Below are 18618 nucleotides of genomic sequence, written 5' to 3'. Positions count from 1 at the left end.
TAATTTTATTGTACAGCACAGCGGTGAAAATGTACCTAAATCATTCGAAAGTATCACGTATGTATATATATATATTTTTAATCGAGTCGTTATTTCAGCTGAACATTTTGCATTTACGTAAGCGGCCAATCACAGCAAGCGATAAGTGATCTCTACGTTTGACAAGCATGTGAACACAAGCTTTTAATATCGTATTTCAGAACTGAATGGCAAAGAGGGTATGCTTTTATTTTGACTAGGCTGTACGCTAAATGGGACACGGCCAGCAGACTGAAGAAGAAAGAGTGTGAAGGAGCGCACATGTCACTGCGCTTGTCCGCATAGACGCGCTGAAGCAGCACGAGAGCAGAGCAGCCTCAACAGCGACGTAAGGTATGTTATTATTTAGATGTTTGTATTCACTAACTACAGCCAGGAGTCGCTGCGTGGTGGCAAAGATGTGTTTACACAGTGAATTTCTTTTCTTTTTTTAGTGAAATTCTTTTCTTTTCTTTTTTTTTTACTGGAAGATGCATTGTTTTGGAGATAACCGAGCTCTGGCACAAGATCTGGAGTGAATGAAGGTATGTGTGACTCCTAATTTCTACCTCCATATGTATTGATGGGGAAATTCAAGCTAGAAGCGTATGGGGAATTTCCATCCATTCAGGTGTAAATGTATGGTAAGAACCCTCAAAAGAAACTTCATTTGGTACATCATCGCAATATAACGAGAACCAATAGAGCTGCCTCAACGCCAGTTCAACAGTCTGTTTATTATTGTGGAACAACTGCTCGGCATCATACTGTGAGAGCTGTTTGCAATATTTTGGCTCACTCATGTAGCTAAATATGGCAACAGAAATATATAGAAACAGTTCTCAATGCAGTGTAGTTAATTATCAATAATGGCTATAATAATACAGCATATTATTATATTAAAGTGCTCATGACACCAAACAAAGTTTGAAAAAAATCACAAAATGAAGGTACTCTCTTAATAAAACATTTTTGTCATACTGCTGTCACAGATAAATAAACAACGATGAAATAGGGGTGAAATTAAGTGGTTATTTTGACACGATTTTGAAATGCCCCCCAGCAAGTGTCTGAACCGCCACCATCTTGGCTGTGACGTCGCACCCGGAACCCTTTTGGCAGTCACTCCTGCCATGGAGGCACAGCCGAGCGAGGAAAGACAGCTATTTTCTGACATTTCAGACGGTTCTTTGGTAATTGAAGACCTTTTTGAAGTAGAAGAAAATGAAGGAATGAGTGTTTGATGGCGTGTTGGGCATCAGACCATGCAGATTTGAACCATATCTTGACGACCAACATGGGTACAGATACCGATCAATCTGCGGCCAATAACAATCATCAAGGCGATGTGAATGTGTCTACACCAGCTGACAGTGGAAGACTGTCATCTGATACAACACACAAAAACACATAAATAATAATAATAAACGCGAATGTTGCTGGCAGTGATTGCCACAGAGATATATGCAGACTATAAGTTACAAGACCAGTGAGCAGTCATGAAGGAAAACTGCTGACTGTTCAGGCTGACATGAAAATATACCTAACAGAAAAATATGGATTTACTTTATGTCACCTTGGCAGGTGTTTAATACAACAGCACAGCACAGCCATGAACGCAAGTGAAGAAAGTGGAATTAGCACTGCACCGTGCCTGGTATGATATCATAAAATATATAACAAACAACAGCAATTCATGGACGATGACAGTTGAGACAGCACTGGAGTCAACGTAAAGCTCCACGTAGGACCATGTGGTGTAGATGTCCTAGCTCTGCCTCCTCCACACCAGAACTGCAGGGTTTTTTTTTTTTATATTGGAGTACACATCTAACACAGGCAATTCAATGTTATTTTTCACGGCGAAAATAACATTAACATGTGTTTTGATGTCTTGAGCACTTTAAACATTAATAGAGCACTCACCAAACCTGACATGACTTTTTAACATGTTTCCTCACTTTATCATCATTATCTTTATTATAGACAGGGGCGGACTGAGCATTCAAAACTTAGCAGTCAAAACTACAGAAGGTGTCAACCTTTTTCACAGTCACAACAAACATAGACACGAGGACAGCGGCACCACTACTGTCAGTGTCACCTGCTGACAATGCAGTACATGAAGCTGAGAGTGACGCTTTTCATCGCAAAGATGTGAGTATTAAAGCGGTAAACTGTGTTAAATGTCGCTTAATGTGCTTATCAATAACAGTAAAAGCGTTGTAATAATAATCCCCAGGAGGATTTTAAGGACTTTATCTAGTTCAGGAAATAGGATTGTAACTAGCAACTTAAGATGACAGATAACTAACGTATTTCAAAAGCAGCTGGCCTAAATTACATACTCTCATTTTGTAAAAATGTAGATTAAAAAAAAAAAAAAAGAAGGATATGGAGGGCCCCAATGACTAGGTTTGCCTTGGGCCCCCAAATGACTAAATACGCCCCTGATTATACACAAGGGTGTCCAAACATTTGCCACCAAGGGCTGCGTACTGAAAAATCAATGGATGCTGATGGGTCACTTTGATGTTTTTATATAGTAGGCCTACTGTATATATGTTTAAATAAAAGTAAAAAGGCTAAAAAAAAGGTTATCTATAATATAGTATATCATATTTAAAGACAAAGGTTTGTGTTATTATTAGTTATTAGCATCAGCATGCCAGCTCTTTCACTTTACATTGCACCTTTTTGATCTATTTGATCTTTTGCTTTTGCTATCACATTCTTTAAAAACTTTAACTGAATAAGAAAACAAAAAAAACAACAGCATAAATAGAAAAATCAGCAGTTGTTTTACAAGAATAAAGTCAAAATATTAAGAAAAAAATGTGTAATCTAAGAAGAAAAAGTTGTAATTTTAGGAGAATAACTTAATATTATGAGGAAAAATAGCATCATTTTATTCTCAGGGCATTCAATGGATCACAAATGGACTTTTCAGGTTGTCTTAGAAGTCGTTTCACCTCTCATCCAAGCAGGCTTCTTCAGTTCCTGCTCAAAGACTAGGTGGGACACACACCAATCAGACTAGATAGGACAGCTGATGCTCGGAGGCGAGATATCTTCTCATACAACCTGAACAGTCCATTTGTGATCCACTATTTTTCCTCATAATATTAAGTTAGAAAGGGGAAGCAGTGCCCATTCCACACTGGTTACAGGGCCTGCTGTCCTCGACTGAGGAAATAGTCGGATGGTGGAAGGAATACTTTAGGCCCTTCTCAATCCCACTGACATACCTTCCATAGAGGAAGCAGAGTCTGAGGACACTAATGCAGACAGTTCCATCACCGTGGCTGAGGTATCTGGGGTAGTCAAAACGCTTCCCAGTGTCAAAGCTCCAGGGGTGGACGAGTTTTGCCCTGAATTCCACAAGGCCCTGGATGTTGAGGGACTGTCTTGGCTAACACGACTCTTCAACATTGCGTGGAAGTCGGGAACAGTACCTCTGAATTGGCAGACCGAGGTGGTGGTCCCCCTTTTTAAGAAGGGTGACCAGACGGTGTGTTCCAGTTATAGGGGGATCACACTCCTCAGCCTCCCTGGGGAAGTCTATTCCATGGTGCTGGAGAGAAGGGAACGACCGTTAGTCGAAACTCGGCTACAGGAGGTGCAATGTGGTTTTCGTCCTGATCCAGGAAGGCTGGACCAGCTCTACACCCTTTTAAGGGTACTGGAGGGTACTTGGGAGTTTGCCCTACCAGTCGACATGTGCTTTGTGATTAATAAAGTATCTACTGTATCTATCTATCTCATAATATTACACAAGTTAAGTTGAAATATTTGGAAAAAACAACAGCCTAAATGGAAAAAAAGAGCAAAGACTGAAGTTTGTACTAATAATACCTTTTTTCACCTCCCATAAATTTTGGGCCTATTAAGCACACCTGAATATAAGCCTCACCCACAAAATTGAAAGAGAAAAAGAATTGTACATATACAGTATAGGTCCCACTTAGGCGAATATAGGTCGCAGGTGTCCACGTTGTAACATGGGATACTTACACAGAAAGACACCGTTTCATCCTTGTAATCCTACCTCCACTCGATGTTCCCAGCATTAGTTAGTTCCTGTGATGAGACGTGAGATGTTATTTTCCATCAGAGTTTAACAGCTGCCGCAGTCCCAGCAGAAGCTGTAGTAATTCTACACTTGATCACACTTACTTAAAGGAAAACTGCACTTTTTTAAAATTGTGTCCATCACCCACAATCCTTATTTGAAACATGAGCATACATGTCTTTCCCTTTTCTGTGCGTTCTAAAGAGAGCAAAAACAGTTAGCTAACAACGCACGTTATGGGACACACCTATTTTGCCTATAAAGCCCTCTAAAAAACCTCCAGCAACGTTTTATCGTTTTATACGCATGCTGTGACCATGCAGTAACAACATTCATGACAATATGTAATACTATTTTGCTGTATTTTGATAATTTTAAACATGACTGAAATTTCTTTCCTGGACACATTGATTTGACATAGCCCATGCATAGGAACAAACGCTGCTTCCGTCAACATCAGCAACGTGTCAGGTGCGTGTCTGTTACTACTAATCATGGCAGACTACGTAAGAGCTGCCGCTGCCGACTACTACTGAGCAAATGAGGATCCAGAACCTTATCCTTTTGAGATTGAATATACAGAGGATGAGCTACAGGTTTTAGAAGCTTAGCCATCAAGAAGAGAGAGTGAAACTTCGTAGCAGACGGGGGGCAAGTCATTACACCGGCATGACTTAGTGTTGTAAATGTGGAGCTTGCCAAGCCATGCCGACAGAACTTGAGTGTTTCTGTTGCACTGACATACAGTAACACACATACAGTACAGTGTTTCCTTTAATGGAAAGGCTTTGTGTACAGTATATGGCGAGGAGGTCATTGCTCCAAGAGATTGCATCACGATGAACGAAAAATTGTTAGCGCTAACAAACCCCGCAGAGATAGAAACCTTTTTCCACCTATCCAAAATAAACTGGAAAAGACACTCCAGACCAGCTGGACCAGATGGGCAACTGTTTATTGAGCAAGTCACCATGATATTAATTGTGATACATGGAACACATAGCACATGATATCGCAACACAGTCCATCCTGCCGTGTATAAACAAAACATGTAATGTGGGCTAATACTTTACAGATAATTTGGTTGTCTCTTCGTAGAGGTTCTAATTCTTGTGATAGTTTCCTAGTCAGTACAGATGGTGTCCTATTGCATTGTTTTGGAGTGGGCTCGCTACCTCTCTCGTTAGTGGCGTGGAGCGCTGCATCACTACGCCAGAAAAATAGTTGTTTGTGTTAGCTGCTACAATAACAATGTCACTGTGGCTTGGTTTATTTCCAAGTCAGTTATGTAAATAGAACTTTGTTGTTTTTTTTGGAGGTTTTTTTTTTTTTATGTCAAAATAGGTGTGTCCCGTTACGTGCATTGTTAGCTCCCACATGCTAGCTGTTTTCTTTTTTTTTTTTAGCTGTTTTTCTCTCTTTAGAACACGCAGAAAAGAGAAAAACATGCATGGTCATGTTTCACATAAGGATTGTTGATGATGTGCAAAATGCCAAACAAAATGCTTTTTTCCTTTAAGATTTGTCAGATCAAAACACAATCACTGCATAAGAAGCTATATACCACAGAAAGTGTGCAGCTGCAGTATTTATGGATCTGACAAAAGCCTTTGATACAATTAATCACAACATCCTAATTACAAAATTAGAAAAGTACGGAATCAGAGGGTTAGTTTTGAATTGGGTCAAAAGCTGTCTAGCGAAGAGGAAGCAATATGTTAAGCTCGGAGAATACGCATCTTGGACATTGAAAGGGTGAACGGAAATACATTTTGAGGATAATAATAGATGAAAAAATGAGCAGGAAATCTCATATTAAAAATATACAACATACGATGGCAAGAAATACCTCGATATTGAATAAACCCAAATTTGTCCTTGACCAAAAATCACTTCATTCTCTTTTCTGCTTTCTGGTATTACCATATCTAACTTGTTGGGTGAAGCTATGTGGTAATAACTATGAAAGCAATCTTCACTCGCTAAATGTCCTGCAAAAAAGATCAGTCAGGGTAATCCATAACGTCGCGTATAGAGAGCATACAAATCTTTTATTTCTAAAATTCACAAATATTAAAATGTGCTGATTTAGTAAATTTTCAAACAGCTAAAATTATGCATAACACAAACAATAACCTGTTCCCCATAAATGTCATGCAATACTTTTCTACAAGAGAGGAGAAATATGATGTCAGGGAAAAACTAAACTTAAAACACTTATACGCTTGAACAACGTTAACCCACAGCATTTCAGTATGTGGAACCGAATTATTAAACGGATTGAGTAAGGAACTCAAACAACGCATGAAGATGAGCAATTTCAAACAATACCAGCAGTTGTTATTTGCAAAATACAAGGAAGAAGAGTCTTGAACTTGTTCTGTTATGTTTATTTGTATTTATTGCTATTTATTTATCATTATACTGATGATTATATATGATTATTTATTATGATTGTGGAAAAACCCTGACATTTATATTACCACATTGATACATTACTTAGCACTTTTTTATGTATTAAAAGATCACATGAAATACAGCAAGTGAATAAATGTACTGCAACAGATATAAAATGGTTAAAATACTTTTCCAGTTATGTGTTAAAATTCAAGTCGTTCCAGTACAATGGACAGCATGAGATGGTACAAAAAAAGGCAAGGTTACCCAAAACTGAAAAGTAATGTGTGATTCAGAATTATACAAAAATGCCTGTTTGAGGAACCACAAAATGGGTCAACAATTTAAAGCTGTTCTGGAGAAATGGAGGTTGATCAATCCCTGGCAGTTGGTGCAACTAATTCCTACAGGTGTTCCAAGTTCTGGAGTACTTACTACCTCCTCTGTCTGCATAAAAACAGTGATGAACAGCATTGTACTGGAGAAAGTAATTTGTTGCTACAAAAATGGCAAAAAAGAGAGAATTAACGATGGAAGAGAGACAGACCATCTAAACACTTAAACAAATCTTAAACTTAAAAATGTTCCCTGTAGAGAAATTGGAGTGTTCTAAAACTTTTGTCCGGTAGTGTATATAAATTCCACGCATATCGACATGTGTTGCTTTACAAAATGTCAAACCTTGTGTCCCTTCATTTTTCAGTATGTGGCCCTCGGTGGAAAAAAGTTTGATATATAACTTGCCATCATGGATTGGCTGCGAGAAATCAAACGGTTTTACTGCCTTATAATGAAGCATGTGATCCTTTTTGACTGAAATGACAAAATATGGTTAATTTACCAAAAAAAAAGGGCTACATTAAATTAAATTAAATAATACAAAACAATTTAAATGATAAAAATAAGAATTAAAAATAATTTTAAAAGAGCTACGCCAATACCTCTCGGACTACTACAAAGTGAGCACGGTCATTTGTGTGAAGGTAGCATTTTGAGTGTAATTTCATTAAAAATTGTTTAAAAAAACAACAACATACTTTTTAACAATGTTGTTCATCCGCAGGCTTGCTGATGCCCTCACGGAGAAGACACCTGATCTCTGAAACAGTAGAGGTTTGATTACACTGAGGAATTGAATTACCTTTACCTGTTCAGTGCTGCAGCTCAAACTATGTCAAATCTGATCTGCCAAGTCAAAAGGCCACTGTCGGCCCCACAGGGGCTCTGCCTGAAAAAACACCTCTTTCATCATCTGCCAGGAGATAAAATGATTGTGGAGCACGGTTGTGGAGCAAAGCCTGGAGAGATCTTAACAGTGTGGATATGATGTAGTGGTCCAACATGACTTGAATGAACGCTCCCAGAATCAGGGATGGATGCCATGAACTTTACAACCGTCATCGACAGCAACTTTTCGGACGAGGCTTCCTCCAGTCGCGTCCTGACCGGTTGTTTCCTCTCACTGCTCATCCTCACAACCTTGCTGGGGAACACGCTGGTGTGTGCGGCCGTCACCAAGTTCCGCCACCTGCGCACTAAAGTGACCAACTTTTTTGTTATCTCACTGGCCGTGTCAGACCTCTTGGTGGCCATCTTGGTCATGCCGTGGAAGGCGGTGACCGAGATTGCCGGTTTCTGGCCCTTTGGCTCCTTCTGCGACACCTGGGTGGCCTTTGACATCATGTGCTCCACAGCTTCTATTCTCAATCTTTGCGTAATCAGCCTGGACCGCTACTGGGCCATATCCAGCCCCTTTCGCTACGAGCGCAAGATGACGCCCAAAGTGGCATACGTGATGATCAGCGTGGCGTGGATGCTGTCTGTCCTCATTTCCTTCATTCCGGTGCAGCTCAAGTGGCACAAGGCTCAAACAACATCTTTCACCTCCCTCCCTTCTCGCTCCTCAGCCTCTTTGAGATCAAATGTCACATCAGAGAACTGCGACTCCAGCCTGAACAGGACCTACGCCATCTCCACCTCTCTCATTAGCTTTTACATCCCCGTGGCTATCATGTTGGTCACCTACACCCAAATCTATCGCATTGCCCAAAGGCAAATCAGAAGGATCTCTGCTTTGGAGCGAGCGGCCGAGAGCGCTAAGAACAGACACAACAGCATGGGCGGAGGCTCCAGCATTGCTGAATCGGAGAACTCCTTCAAAATGACCTTCAAGAGGGAGACCAAGGTGCTGAAGACCCTATCGGTGATCATGGGCGTGTTTGTGTGCTGCTGGCTGCCATTCTTTGTGCTCAACTGCATGGTGCCCTTCTGCGAACAGTCCAGTGGAAGTGAGGCTTTCCCATGCATCAGCCCCACCACTTTTGACGTGTTTGTGTGGTTTGGTTGGGCTAATTCCTCCCTCAACCCCATCATCTATGCCTTCAATGCAGATTTTCGCAAGGCCTTTTCCATCCTGCTGGGCTGCCACAAACAATATCCAGGAGGCCACAACATCGAGACAGTCAGTCTAAACAAAAAATGACTCATAACTCCCTCACAGCACTGACTCATCCACAGAGGGGTCCAAGCATCCCCCCGCTAAAGCCAGTCTGATTGCCTTCAAACAGGAATGCTGCTCTGTGTGTGTTAGAGTGACTGAAGGATGCGCTGGCCCCACATGTACCCTGCTTGCACTGGGCAAGTGCCCCACTCTAGGCAGACTGTCACATTGAGCACACTGACTTCATGTCTTTGGATGCGAGAGAGAGCTCTCGATGAGAGGGAGGAGGGGATTTGGGGATTGAGATTAAGACTGTTGTGCCAGGCAGTGCAACAGTGCTGAAATGCACTGGAAAAGATAATCCCACGACTGGGCAGCATGCACACCCTAATACTGCCAGACGCTGCTCTCTTCAGTACCATCACACACATGCCAGCCAGATATGATAGATTAAGAAACTATGTCAACAACCTGCTTTTGCAGTGGAAACTATGTCCACCAAATATGTCCACACATCAATTACAATTTAACCAAATGATTTAATAATAATGTTGATTTTATTAGAAGGTTTTTGCAACCTGTGAGCTGAAATTTGTATGGCACATGTAAAGGCATCTTTGACTGGATTCACACTACATGGTTTTTGTGACACAGTTCCACAATTTGACCTTTATTTTTTTTACTAAGATATGACATGTCAGTGTCAGACATAAAGGGACAGATCAGATCTACACTTACACGCGGGGTAATACACCCCTTTACACAAAGAAATAGTAAAGCCAGAACTACAGCAAGAACATAAACTATTAAATATGGTGCAAATGTCTGCATAAATTGTAGGTCATCCAGGTCATAGGAATCCACAAAGGTTTCAATCTATGACAATTGAGGCAACTGGACTCTTCTTGTGTGTTGAATACTTTTCAACTTTAATTCAAAAGTCTTTTCCAGTTCAAAATGTTTCAGTGTGAAGCCTTTCTATTTATGTCTCTGGTGGGTGTATCCACTAGGGGGTGGTCCCAATCGGGTTGTTGCTGTGGTTGTTGACCGGCATGGCTGGTTTGTCTGCTCGGCGGCAAAAGAGCTTGTTATTCGCCACTCCTCCCGAGGAAAGAGACAATCTTTCAGTACATTGTTGTAAGCAGACAAGAGGTTATGGCATAAACCTGTTCCTCTGTTTAGAGAGGGCCTTTCTAGTTTGACATTTATGGCTTCTTTCATACCTCGTTCAAACCAGCGGTATTCACTATCCAGAATTTGGACATCATTGTCCTCAAAGGAATGTCCTTTCTTTTTGAGATGCAAATGAACTGCTGATGCTGGGCCCAAAAAAATGCTCTCCTATGTTGTGCCATGCATTTATTTTAGGGTTGCTTGGTCTCTCCAATGTAAAGGTCATTGCACTCCTCACTACATTGCACTGCATAATCATTCTGAGTTTTTCTGACAAACCAGTCATGTAAGGGACCACGACATCCCGCCTCCTGTTTCTATCCTCAAGTCAAGTCGAACTTTATTTCTTTAGCACATTTAAAACAACCTAAGCTGACCAATGTGCTGCGCAAGCCATATAAAACAATAACAAGCAAACAAAATGTGCAGGCTTGGGTCAAGTGGCTCTTCTTCTCCTGGCAGATTGGACACAAAATTGTCCATTTACGTCAAACCGGAAAGGCTCTCGCACAACAGAGGAGCAAGTTTGCGCCATTATCTATCGTCAACAATGTCCTGACATCTCTCCCCCAATGATTGTCTCATTCCACGGAAAGAGTGGCTACTAATGAGCTGTTTTGCCACCAAGCAGGTGAATGACATATTGTTACTGATGATCATTCACAACAACAACAACCATATGTGACCACCCCAGAGGGCACACCCACCAGTATCATAAATAGGGAGACTCCAAACATTGTGAACTTAAGAAGCCTTTTGTGTTAAAGGTGAAACGTCTTCAACAAACTCTTCAACAAAGAGTCCAGTCCCTTCAATTCAACCTTGCGGATAGTCTAAATGTGCAGTTACTTGTATTTAATCACCCTAACTCCAGGTCAGTCCTGGCCAACAAAACTGCATGTAATGTTTAATATTGGTTTAATTTATGTATTATTGTTTAGTTTTGTATTGCCACTGCAACATTTGTTGTGTTTACATGATCTATGGGCATGTGCACATGGTTTGATGTGGGTCACTAAATTGAAATTGGACACTCTGGGCAGGTTGTGTGTTATTTAAAAAAAAAAAAAACTCTCTCAATTCAAATTTGAATTATTTTAACTTTAATCTCATCATTTCTGCTGCTCTGTTTGAAGTGTTTTTATGGACAAGTGTCTTATGTTGCTGTGTGTTTTAGGAAACAAGCACAAGACTAAAAGACAACCTTTGCTTGACCTACAGTGTCTTTTTTTGTTTTGTGTGTGTTTGTTTGGGGTTCAATACAGACGTATATTTGAAGGATTATTGTTCATATTGTAAGATCATTCAAACCTGCAATAAAAGCCTGTTGTTCCGGCAATCAAGTCTGGCGCTTGGACTTGTCATCGGACATTACAGTAACATCACTGACACTCAGCGACCAGTGTAGAATACTACATACGTATCAATCACAGTGTCTTGTCAATTTAGTTCATTTAGACATTTTTATACATGAAATGGTGTGTGGGTGTTCTCTTGGTACTCCGGTTTCCTCCCACATTCCAAAAACATGCATGTTAGGTTGATTGGCGACTTAAAATTGTCCATAGTATTGTGAGCGTAAATGGTTGTTTGTCTATATGTGCCCTGCGATTGGCGGGCAACCAGTCCAGGGTGTACCCCGCCTCTCGCCCGAAGTCAGCTGGGATAGGCTCAAGCATACCCGTGACCCTAGTGAGGATAAGCGGCATAGAGGATGGATGGATGGATATATATATATGTGTATATATATATATATATATATATATATATATATATATATATATATATATATATATATATATATATATATATATATATATATATATATATATATATATATACATATACAGTACAAATTAATACCCAATTAATAAGACAAGAAATTCCACAAAGTAACCCTGACAAGGCACACCTGTGAAGTGAAAGCCATTTCAGGTGACTACCTCATGAAGCTCATTGAGAGAACACCAAGGGTTTGCAGCGCTATCAAAAAAAAGACATAAAATACAGTATACGTCTAAAATATAAGACATATTTAGAGTTATTTCACACTTTTTTGTTAAGTACATAATTCCACATGCGTTGAATTTACTAATTGTCAGTCCGTTTATTTTTTTTAAAACCGTGATTGAGTGAAACTGTGAAATTAGAACTGCAATGTTGATAGCATGTAATATATCATCCTACTTACTATGTTGATGGTGCTCGTGTTCAGTATACAACACGGGCTCCTCCAAATTGACATCATATTTGGATAGCCCGATATTATTTTGTAACGCATGAATGGTGGCTCACGGATGTAATTAAGTTAGGGAGACTTGCCGTGAAAAATATTAAATGAGGAAGATGGTTTGTAATAGGCAGTGATGGAAGTTTGCAGTAAGCAGAAAGACACTTGTTTGACCTATTTTACTCCATATTGAGGGACTGGTGGAAATAACCTTTTTTTAAGACCTTTTATTAGTTATAAATGAAAGCCTTCTGCTTAACAGTTCACAAATACCACTTAAACATAAATCCTGAGTTTTAAGAAGTATTATTTACTTATTAATTGCTATATATATTTATTTTATTTTATTTACTGTCCTAATCAGCAAGCTCAGTAAGATCCCTGTCATGTATCTAAATGTATTGTGGTGCAGTTCTGCACCACCGCAAACTATAAATCTATTCTTAATGTCATTTTCTCTATCACTTGTTCTCATTCAGGTATCCCAGCTGACTTGGGGCAAGAGGTGGGGTACACCCTGGACTGTTCGCCAGCCAATCACAGGGCTCTTATAGACAAGCAACTATTCATACTCATATTCACATCTATGGACTATTTAGAGTCTCCAAATAGCCTAACATGCATCTTTTTGGGATTTGGGAAGAAAATAGAGTCCCAGGAGAAAAATCCTACCTGACCAATAGTGTGACTGAGCAAGTGTAGCTAATGTTGCATCCAATGAGTGCATGTGGACACTAAAGACAAGCACTTCCTGACACCATCTTTAAATACAACAATACTGATAATCATATTGGTATTCTCTCATCTTGTCAAGATTGTCTCGTTTAAAAATACAGTATCTCTTCTTTATGTTTCACATAATGTTATATTAATGAGACCATAGCACTAAAGTGGAAACGCCTTAATCAACATCTTAATTACCTTTTATTTGTTTATTTGCTTGTGTCGGTGATCCGCTTGGACCTTGACACATCAAACAAGGGCACATTTCAGTCCAAAGGGCAAAATCGAACAGGACCAGCTGTGTCTCACATCTAAAATTTCCCTCTCAAATGACTCTGGTGCTCGTGTGTCACTTCCGTCTGGTGATGTAGTGCCATCATTAGCAAGGTGACAGGCTCAAGCTGGAAGAGCAAAAAGGCTGGAATAATAAAGCTGAACACCCACTGTGGAGCCCTTTTGTGCCTACCACTGACTTTGTTTCGTTTCATTCATTACACAAGCAGTTTTTCATGCTTAAAGGACTGACAAAAGATGAGTTATGACTTTTCTGTGCCTCAGTAAGTTTGGGATTTAGGATGCACTTGTCACAAAAAAAAAAATGGGCCCTAATATATTCAGGTGCTCGGTGAGCTAAGAATTTAGGTAGCTGAAGTGTGAAGGGAAAACATGACAAGCAAGTGACATTAAATGTATATTCCTCCCGAAATCTTCCACAGCACGTCAGATCGTCTTGGCCTGATAAATTGCATCCAAAGTTCATTGTTGATTGTCGTCAGCTTTTGCTATGCTAATCCTAGTCAGAGGTGAAATGTGGCTTTAAAAAACAGCGATTTAAATTCATGGGTGGCAGTAGAGTAGAGTGAGCTTCTAAAGATGTAAAAATGGAAACAAATTCCTCAAACAAGTCTGCTATGCATGATATACTTTGCAGATTCAGAAAATTCAAAATAATTTTATTAAGTTTAGCAGTGATAACTTTAAGTTGATATAAATATCATTTTAAGATTGGAAGAGTTTTGTGTGCAGCTGTCTTATAAGGAACCTCATACCATATATGTCCTTATTATAGGAAAAATATCAGTTCCTTAAAGAGACGTTGTGTCATTAAGTTCAATGTTACATTGTGTTTTCTTTGGCAGGGATGTTCAAAGTGTGCGAAGAATACAGCGTGTGCCTTCTGAGTCACACTGAGGGAGAATAACATTGCTTGTTAGTTAACTTTTTAGACTTTGTTATGTCTCCCAATGCGAAAAAGAAAAGGAAAGCCATTACCCTGGAAGTGAAAATGAACATTTAAAAAAGCTCAGGGAGGAGAAATGCCTGCCAACATTGGCTGCACTTTTGGTCTCAACCGCTTGACTGTCGCGACCAACATTAAGGATACAGATGATCGAATACAAACTTTCAGTGAGGTGAATTATCATTCATTAGTGGTTAATGTGTATATGAGGCACATTTATGGCTTAAACCTGGATTGTGTTGCGAGGAAACAATGGCAAATAAAGAGCAAAGGGGATGGTTCTGGATCTGATTCTAAGTTGCTTTTATTGCAAATGGTGATCTGAGCGCGGAGGAGAAGATCAACATCAAGCTAGCAGGAGGGTTCGGAGGGGGAAGAACGAACTGTTTGTCAAAAATAGACAATCTTATGGGCGTATCAAATGCTGATGGTTTTCCGTCATTTGCTGGCAGTCCCAGATCATAACCACTTTGTCATGTTCTGTGATGCTGCTTTGCTGCCGCCTGTCTGATCTCTGTTGCAGCACACTACTGACTGGCCTGTGAGGAGCTACCTGTACACACCTGCAGTCAATTAACTCTGGACTCCTGCTCCTCCCATCCTCGTGTTACCTCATGTTCGTTGCGTTCTGATCCACTTTTGTATCGTGTTTGTAAGGACATTGTTCCCTGCTTGGCTGCATCCAGCAGCGGTTTTCGGGTTACTGTATTTTGTTTGAGTAGTGCCAGTGTAGTATTTTTGCCTGCTTGGTTTTTCTGCAGCGCCATGTGTTAGTCAATATTTTTTCTGGTCGCTCGGCCCGGCGGTTTCGTTGTACTTTCTTTTTGTGTTTTTGTATTTTTTTACTCCCTGTGGGACACCTTTTGTTAATAAACTTTTGTTACACGGATTGACTCGCCTCTGCATTCTGGGATCCTGTACGCTGGCCTTGGCCATCCGTGACACGCTTCAATCTAAAAGCAGGAATCTACACTATACGGACATCCATGTTCACTCCACCCCAAGATTCAAAGATTCATTTTTTCACTTCATTTTATGTGATGTCACCATACTGTGGTTTTATTTTTGCACAGCTAAGAAAAGTGGTTAGGTTTCAATGATGGCGTCCGTCTGACACTAATAGATAATTTCAATTATAATTAATTTCTAAGGAAAAAAATTACAATAAATGATGAATAATAATAAACAATTAGAGTAAATGGACAATTTGATCATGGAACAGCTAGTTCTTATCTATGGAGTTGGTATGAGTGCACATGCTCACAGCAACGTAGACTTTGCTTGCCTTTGTAAAACCTCCCCAAGAGCGTCACCAGAAGGGAACAACAATTAATCTGAGTGATATCACGCCAAGTGATGGCTGAGTTGGTGACAAGACAGTGCGTGTGTGCGCACGTGTGCCTGCGTGGTGTGCTTTGCAGTGCTTTCACCTGCTCCAGAATCCTTACAAAGTCACCAACACAGATAGTCCCTCTTCTTTTTGCTATTGGTTCATTGTTTATTTCCCTCTCCCAAGGGAGCACGAGAGCTTCTCAAAGCGACGCTGTCGTTTTGGCTTGGCCCGCTGAAGAAGTGATGCTAGACACGGTGACTTCACATGATGCTAACGACCCGCCCTGGGGAAATGATTTACAGAGACAGGGCGAGAGAACGGAAGGAGCAAGGAGAGAGGAACGAATGTCTTATGTAAGAATCAAACAATGGCAGCTTAGAGAGAAAAAAAGTGATAGGATGCTCTTTAAATATAACATAACCCAAGTATCAGCAAGGTCGGCCTGCTGTCGCATCTATCATGACGTGTCATCTGTTGTCACTTGCTCCCCACTAATAGACAGGCACAGCTGGTCATGCGAGCGGCTTGCTAATGTACTTGATGATTTCCTTATCACTCACCCACTGCAGGCACATCCTCGGGGGACTTGAATGCATTCAAACAATTTGCAATATCTGTATTACCGCCAATTAAATATGTATTATTCACAACTGGCAGATCATAATTGAACTGGAGTCTAATGCATTTTTAATACCTATAATTGAGAGACTTGAACCAAAGTGCGTCAGACATGAATACACTTGTTGGGAAAAATACATCTGGGTGGCCACAGGGAATTGTGGATCACACACACAAATGGTTCATGCAGCCCTTCAAAATAAGACGTGTTTTGACCTTTAGTGTTTGTCCTTAGCGAGCAGCGAACCACTCCATTGCTCTTGCTAGTTTAGTCTTCACTTTGCCTATGATACCACTTTCCTCCTCCGCCACCCACACTCTGTTTACTGTTTGCGCTGCAGCCCACTGGCAGTGCCGCGTCGCCATTCGTCACTCTGGCTCCAGTGGAGAGGACAGTGCCTGTGACCCCACCACTGGGAAAGGAGATGGGAACGAGGGCAAAAAGGGACCAGAGAGGAAAATGACAACAGAAAAGGAGATGATGGAGAGGGTACGCAGTCAGTTTTCATAATAAACAATAACTTAGTGCAGAGGTGTGAAAAGTGCGGGTCGGCGGCCATTTGCGACCCGCAGCTTGTTTTTTATTGTCCTGCGGCAACGCAGCAAAAAGGCTAAATGTAAAGCGAAGAAGCTGAAATGTTGATACTAATAACTAATAATAAAACAAAGCTTTGTCTTTAAATATATACAATGTTTTTTTTTTTAGCCTTTTTACAAAATTAAAAAATACATAAAAATATCAAAGTGGCACACTGCATCCTTTGATCTGCAGTATGCGGCCCTCGGTCGAAAAGGTTTTGACACCCTGAGTTAGTGGAAATGATAAATGGTGAAAAGCAGGGGCGATTTCTATACTGGAGCAGAGTCCTCATTACAAACACCTGTGTTACTATATGTATATAAACAGTATACCCACAGAACATAGTTAGCTTAACAGATTAAAAAAACTGAAGCCTGAAACAATTGGCCAAATTTTGTGTTTCTTGGATATTTATTTAAAATAAGCTTTAATCAGTGTGAGTTGCAACTGAAACTGTAGGATCCCTTTTAAAGGCTTGATGACTCAAGATAACAACCTTGACCTTTTTATTTATTCCCATATGAAAGTGCAAACTGCTGGAGTGTGTCGCCTTTCATTAAATCAGCATTCACATGTGTCCTGTTTGTGCTGAACCTTTTAAGCCCATGATTACACTAGCAAAACAACATGATAAAACTACATGTAGCGCTACGTACTATCATTTAGCACATTTGTCTGATGGTGTCTACTACAAAGGGCCACAGAGGAAAGAAAAAAAAGGATCTGTGAAAAAGGGTATACTAATAATAAAAATGGAGAAAACATGTTGTATTTTTATCCAACTTCTCTTTTTCTCTGTTTCTTTCAACTTTTTCTCACAATACAGGTGGTACCTAGTTTACCAGGTTTCATGGTTACAGATGTGCTCCCATAAATTAATTAAAAACTCAATTTTGGTCCGTAAACACAACACTTGCTCAAGAAGTAGTTAGAGCGCGCGTGAATGCCGTTCATGCCTCAAGCGTGTGCCGGAAGGCTCCTGTACAGTGTGTGCCTGCGCAGCTACACTGAGGACTTGGTTATGGCTCCCAAGTGGCAGTGAGCCAAACTAAAGGAAAGCCATCATCATGGAAGTGAAAATACAAATCATAAAAGAGAAAAAGTGGGTCTCAATCACTCTACTGTCACGACCATCATTAAAGATAAAGACTAATGAATGGTAGAGGGTTCATGTATTCCATACGCTGTTACGAGGAGATCTGGGAGGAGAAAAGGAGATCATCCTTCCAAACAGGCCTGGGACAATCGTTCAAGAAAGTAGGACAACCACATGGACAGTAAGAAGTTGTTCTATTTGTATTACTGTTAATTCAATTATTGTATTTAAGCTTTTTATTACTGTATTTTTTATGTCCTTCATGTGTAAGTTACTCGTTTGTAACCCGAGGACCACCTGTACTATTATTTATCTTGTGAAACGACTTTGTTTCCATAAAGTTATGAATTTTTCTGGAAACATTACTACTTTTTTTCTAAATAGTCAGACATACTGTATTTTAGAGGCTGTGCTGCGTTGATGTAAAAAGTGGAACAACAGACATCCCATAGCACTGTGAGAAGCTGAACAAACATCCCCAGCAGAGCGATGAGGGAAGGAGAAACACATTGCAGGCAGGTTATAAAAGTATGAGAAAAAAAAAATCTATTTAATTATTTTTCATGAAGCCCAGAAGATGCAGAAACTCAGCATTGTTAAGTTGACAAATATAGTTTCTGGTTCAGTTTATCTATGATTTCATTAGGTTATGGTATACTAGTTCTCTGTGTGTGAGTGTCTTGGTTGGTTATTAAATG

The 18618-nt window shown here is 40.1% G+C and overlaps 1 protein-coding gene across 1 annotated transcript; it reads left to right on the top strand.

Annotated features, from left to right (window-relative positions):
- Positions 1 to 214: 214 nt before the first annotated feature.
- Positions 215 to 11821, top strand: LOC129190299 (D(1) dopamine receptor-like). Its single transcript, XM_054792875.1, has 3 exons — positions 215 to 372; positions 474 to 563; positions 7551 to 11821. The coding sequence occupies exon 3, from the start codon at positions 7860 to 7862 to the stop codon at positions 8967 to 8969; it is 1110 nt and encodes a 369-aa protein (XP_054648850.1). The 5' UTR covers positions 215 to 372; positions 474 to 563; positions 7551 to 7859; the 3' UTR covers positions 8970 to 11821.
- The last annotated feature ends 6797 nt before the right edge of the window (positions 11822 to 18618 follow it).

This window comes from Dunckerocampus dactyliophorus, chromosome 11 (genome assembly GCF_027744805.1).
Source record: "Dunckerocampus dactyliophorus isolate RoL2022-P2 chromosome 11, RoL_Ddac_1.1, whole genome shotgun sequence".
Lineage (NCBI taxonomy): Eukaryota > Metazoa > Chordata > Actinopteri > Syngnathiformes > Syngnathidae > Dunckerocampus > Dunckerocampus dactyliophorus.
Note: the sequence above shows the minus strand (reverse complement) of the source record. Positions and strands in the feature narration are given on the sequence as shown.

What these genes read in the sequence shown, in the direction of transcription:
- LOC129190299 (XM_054792875.1), top strand. Translation starts at nt 7,860, where the DNA reads ATGGATGCCATGAACTTTACAACCGTCATCGACAGCAACTTTTCGGAC.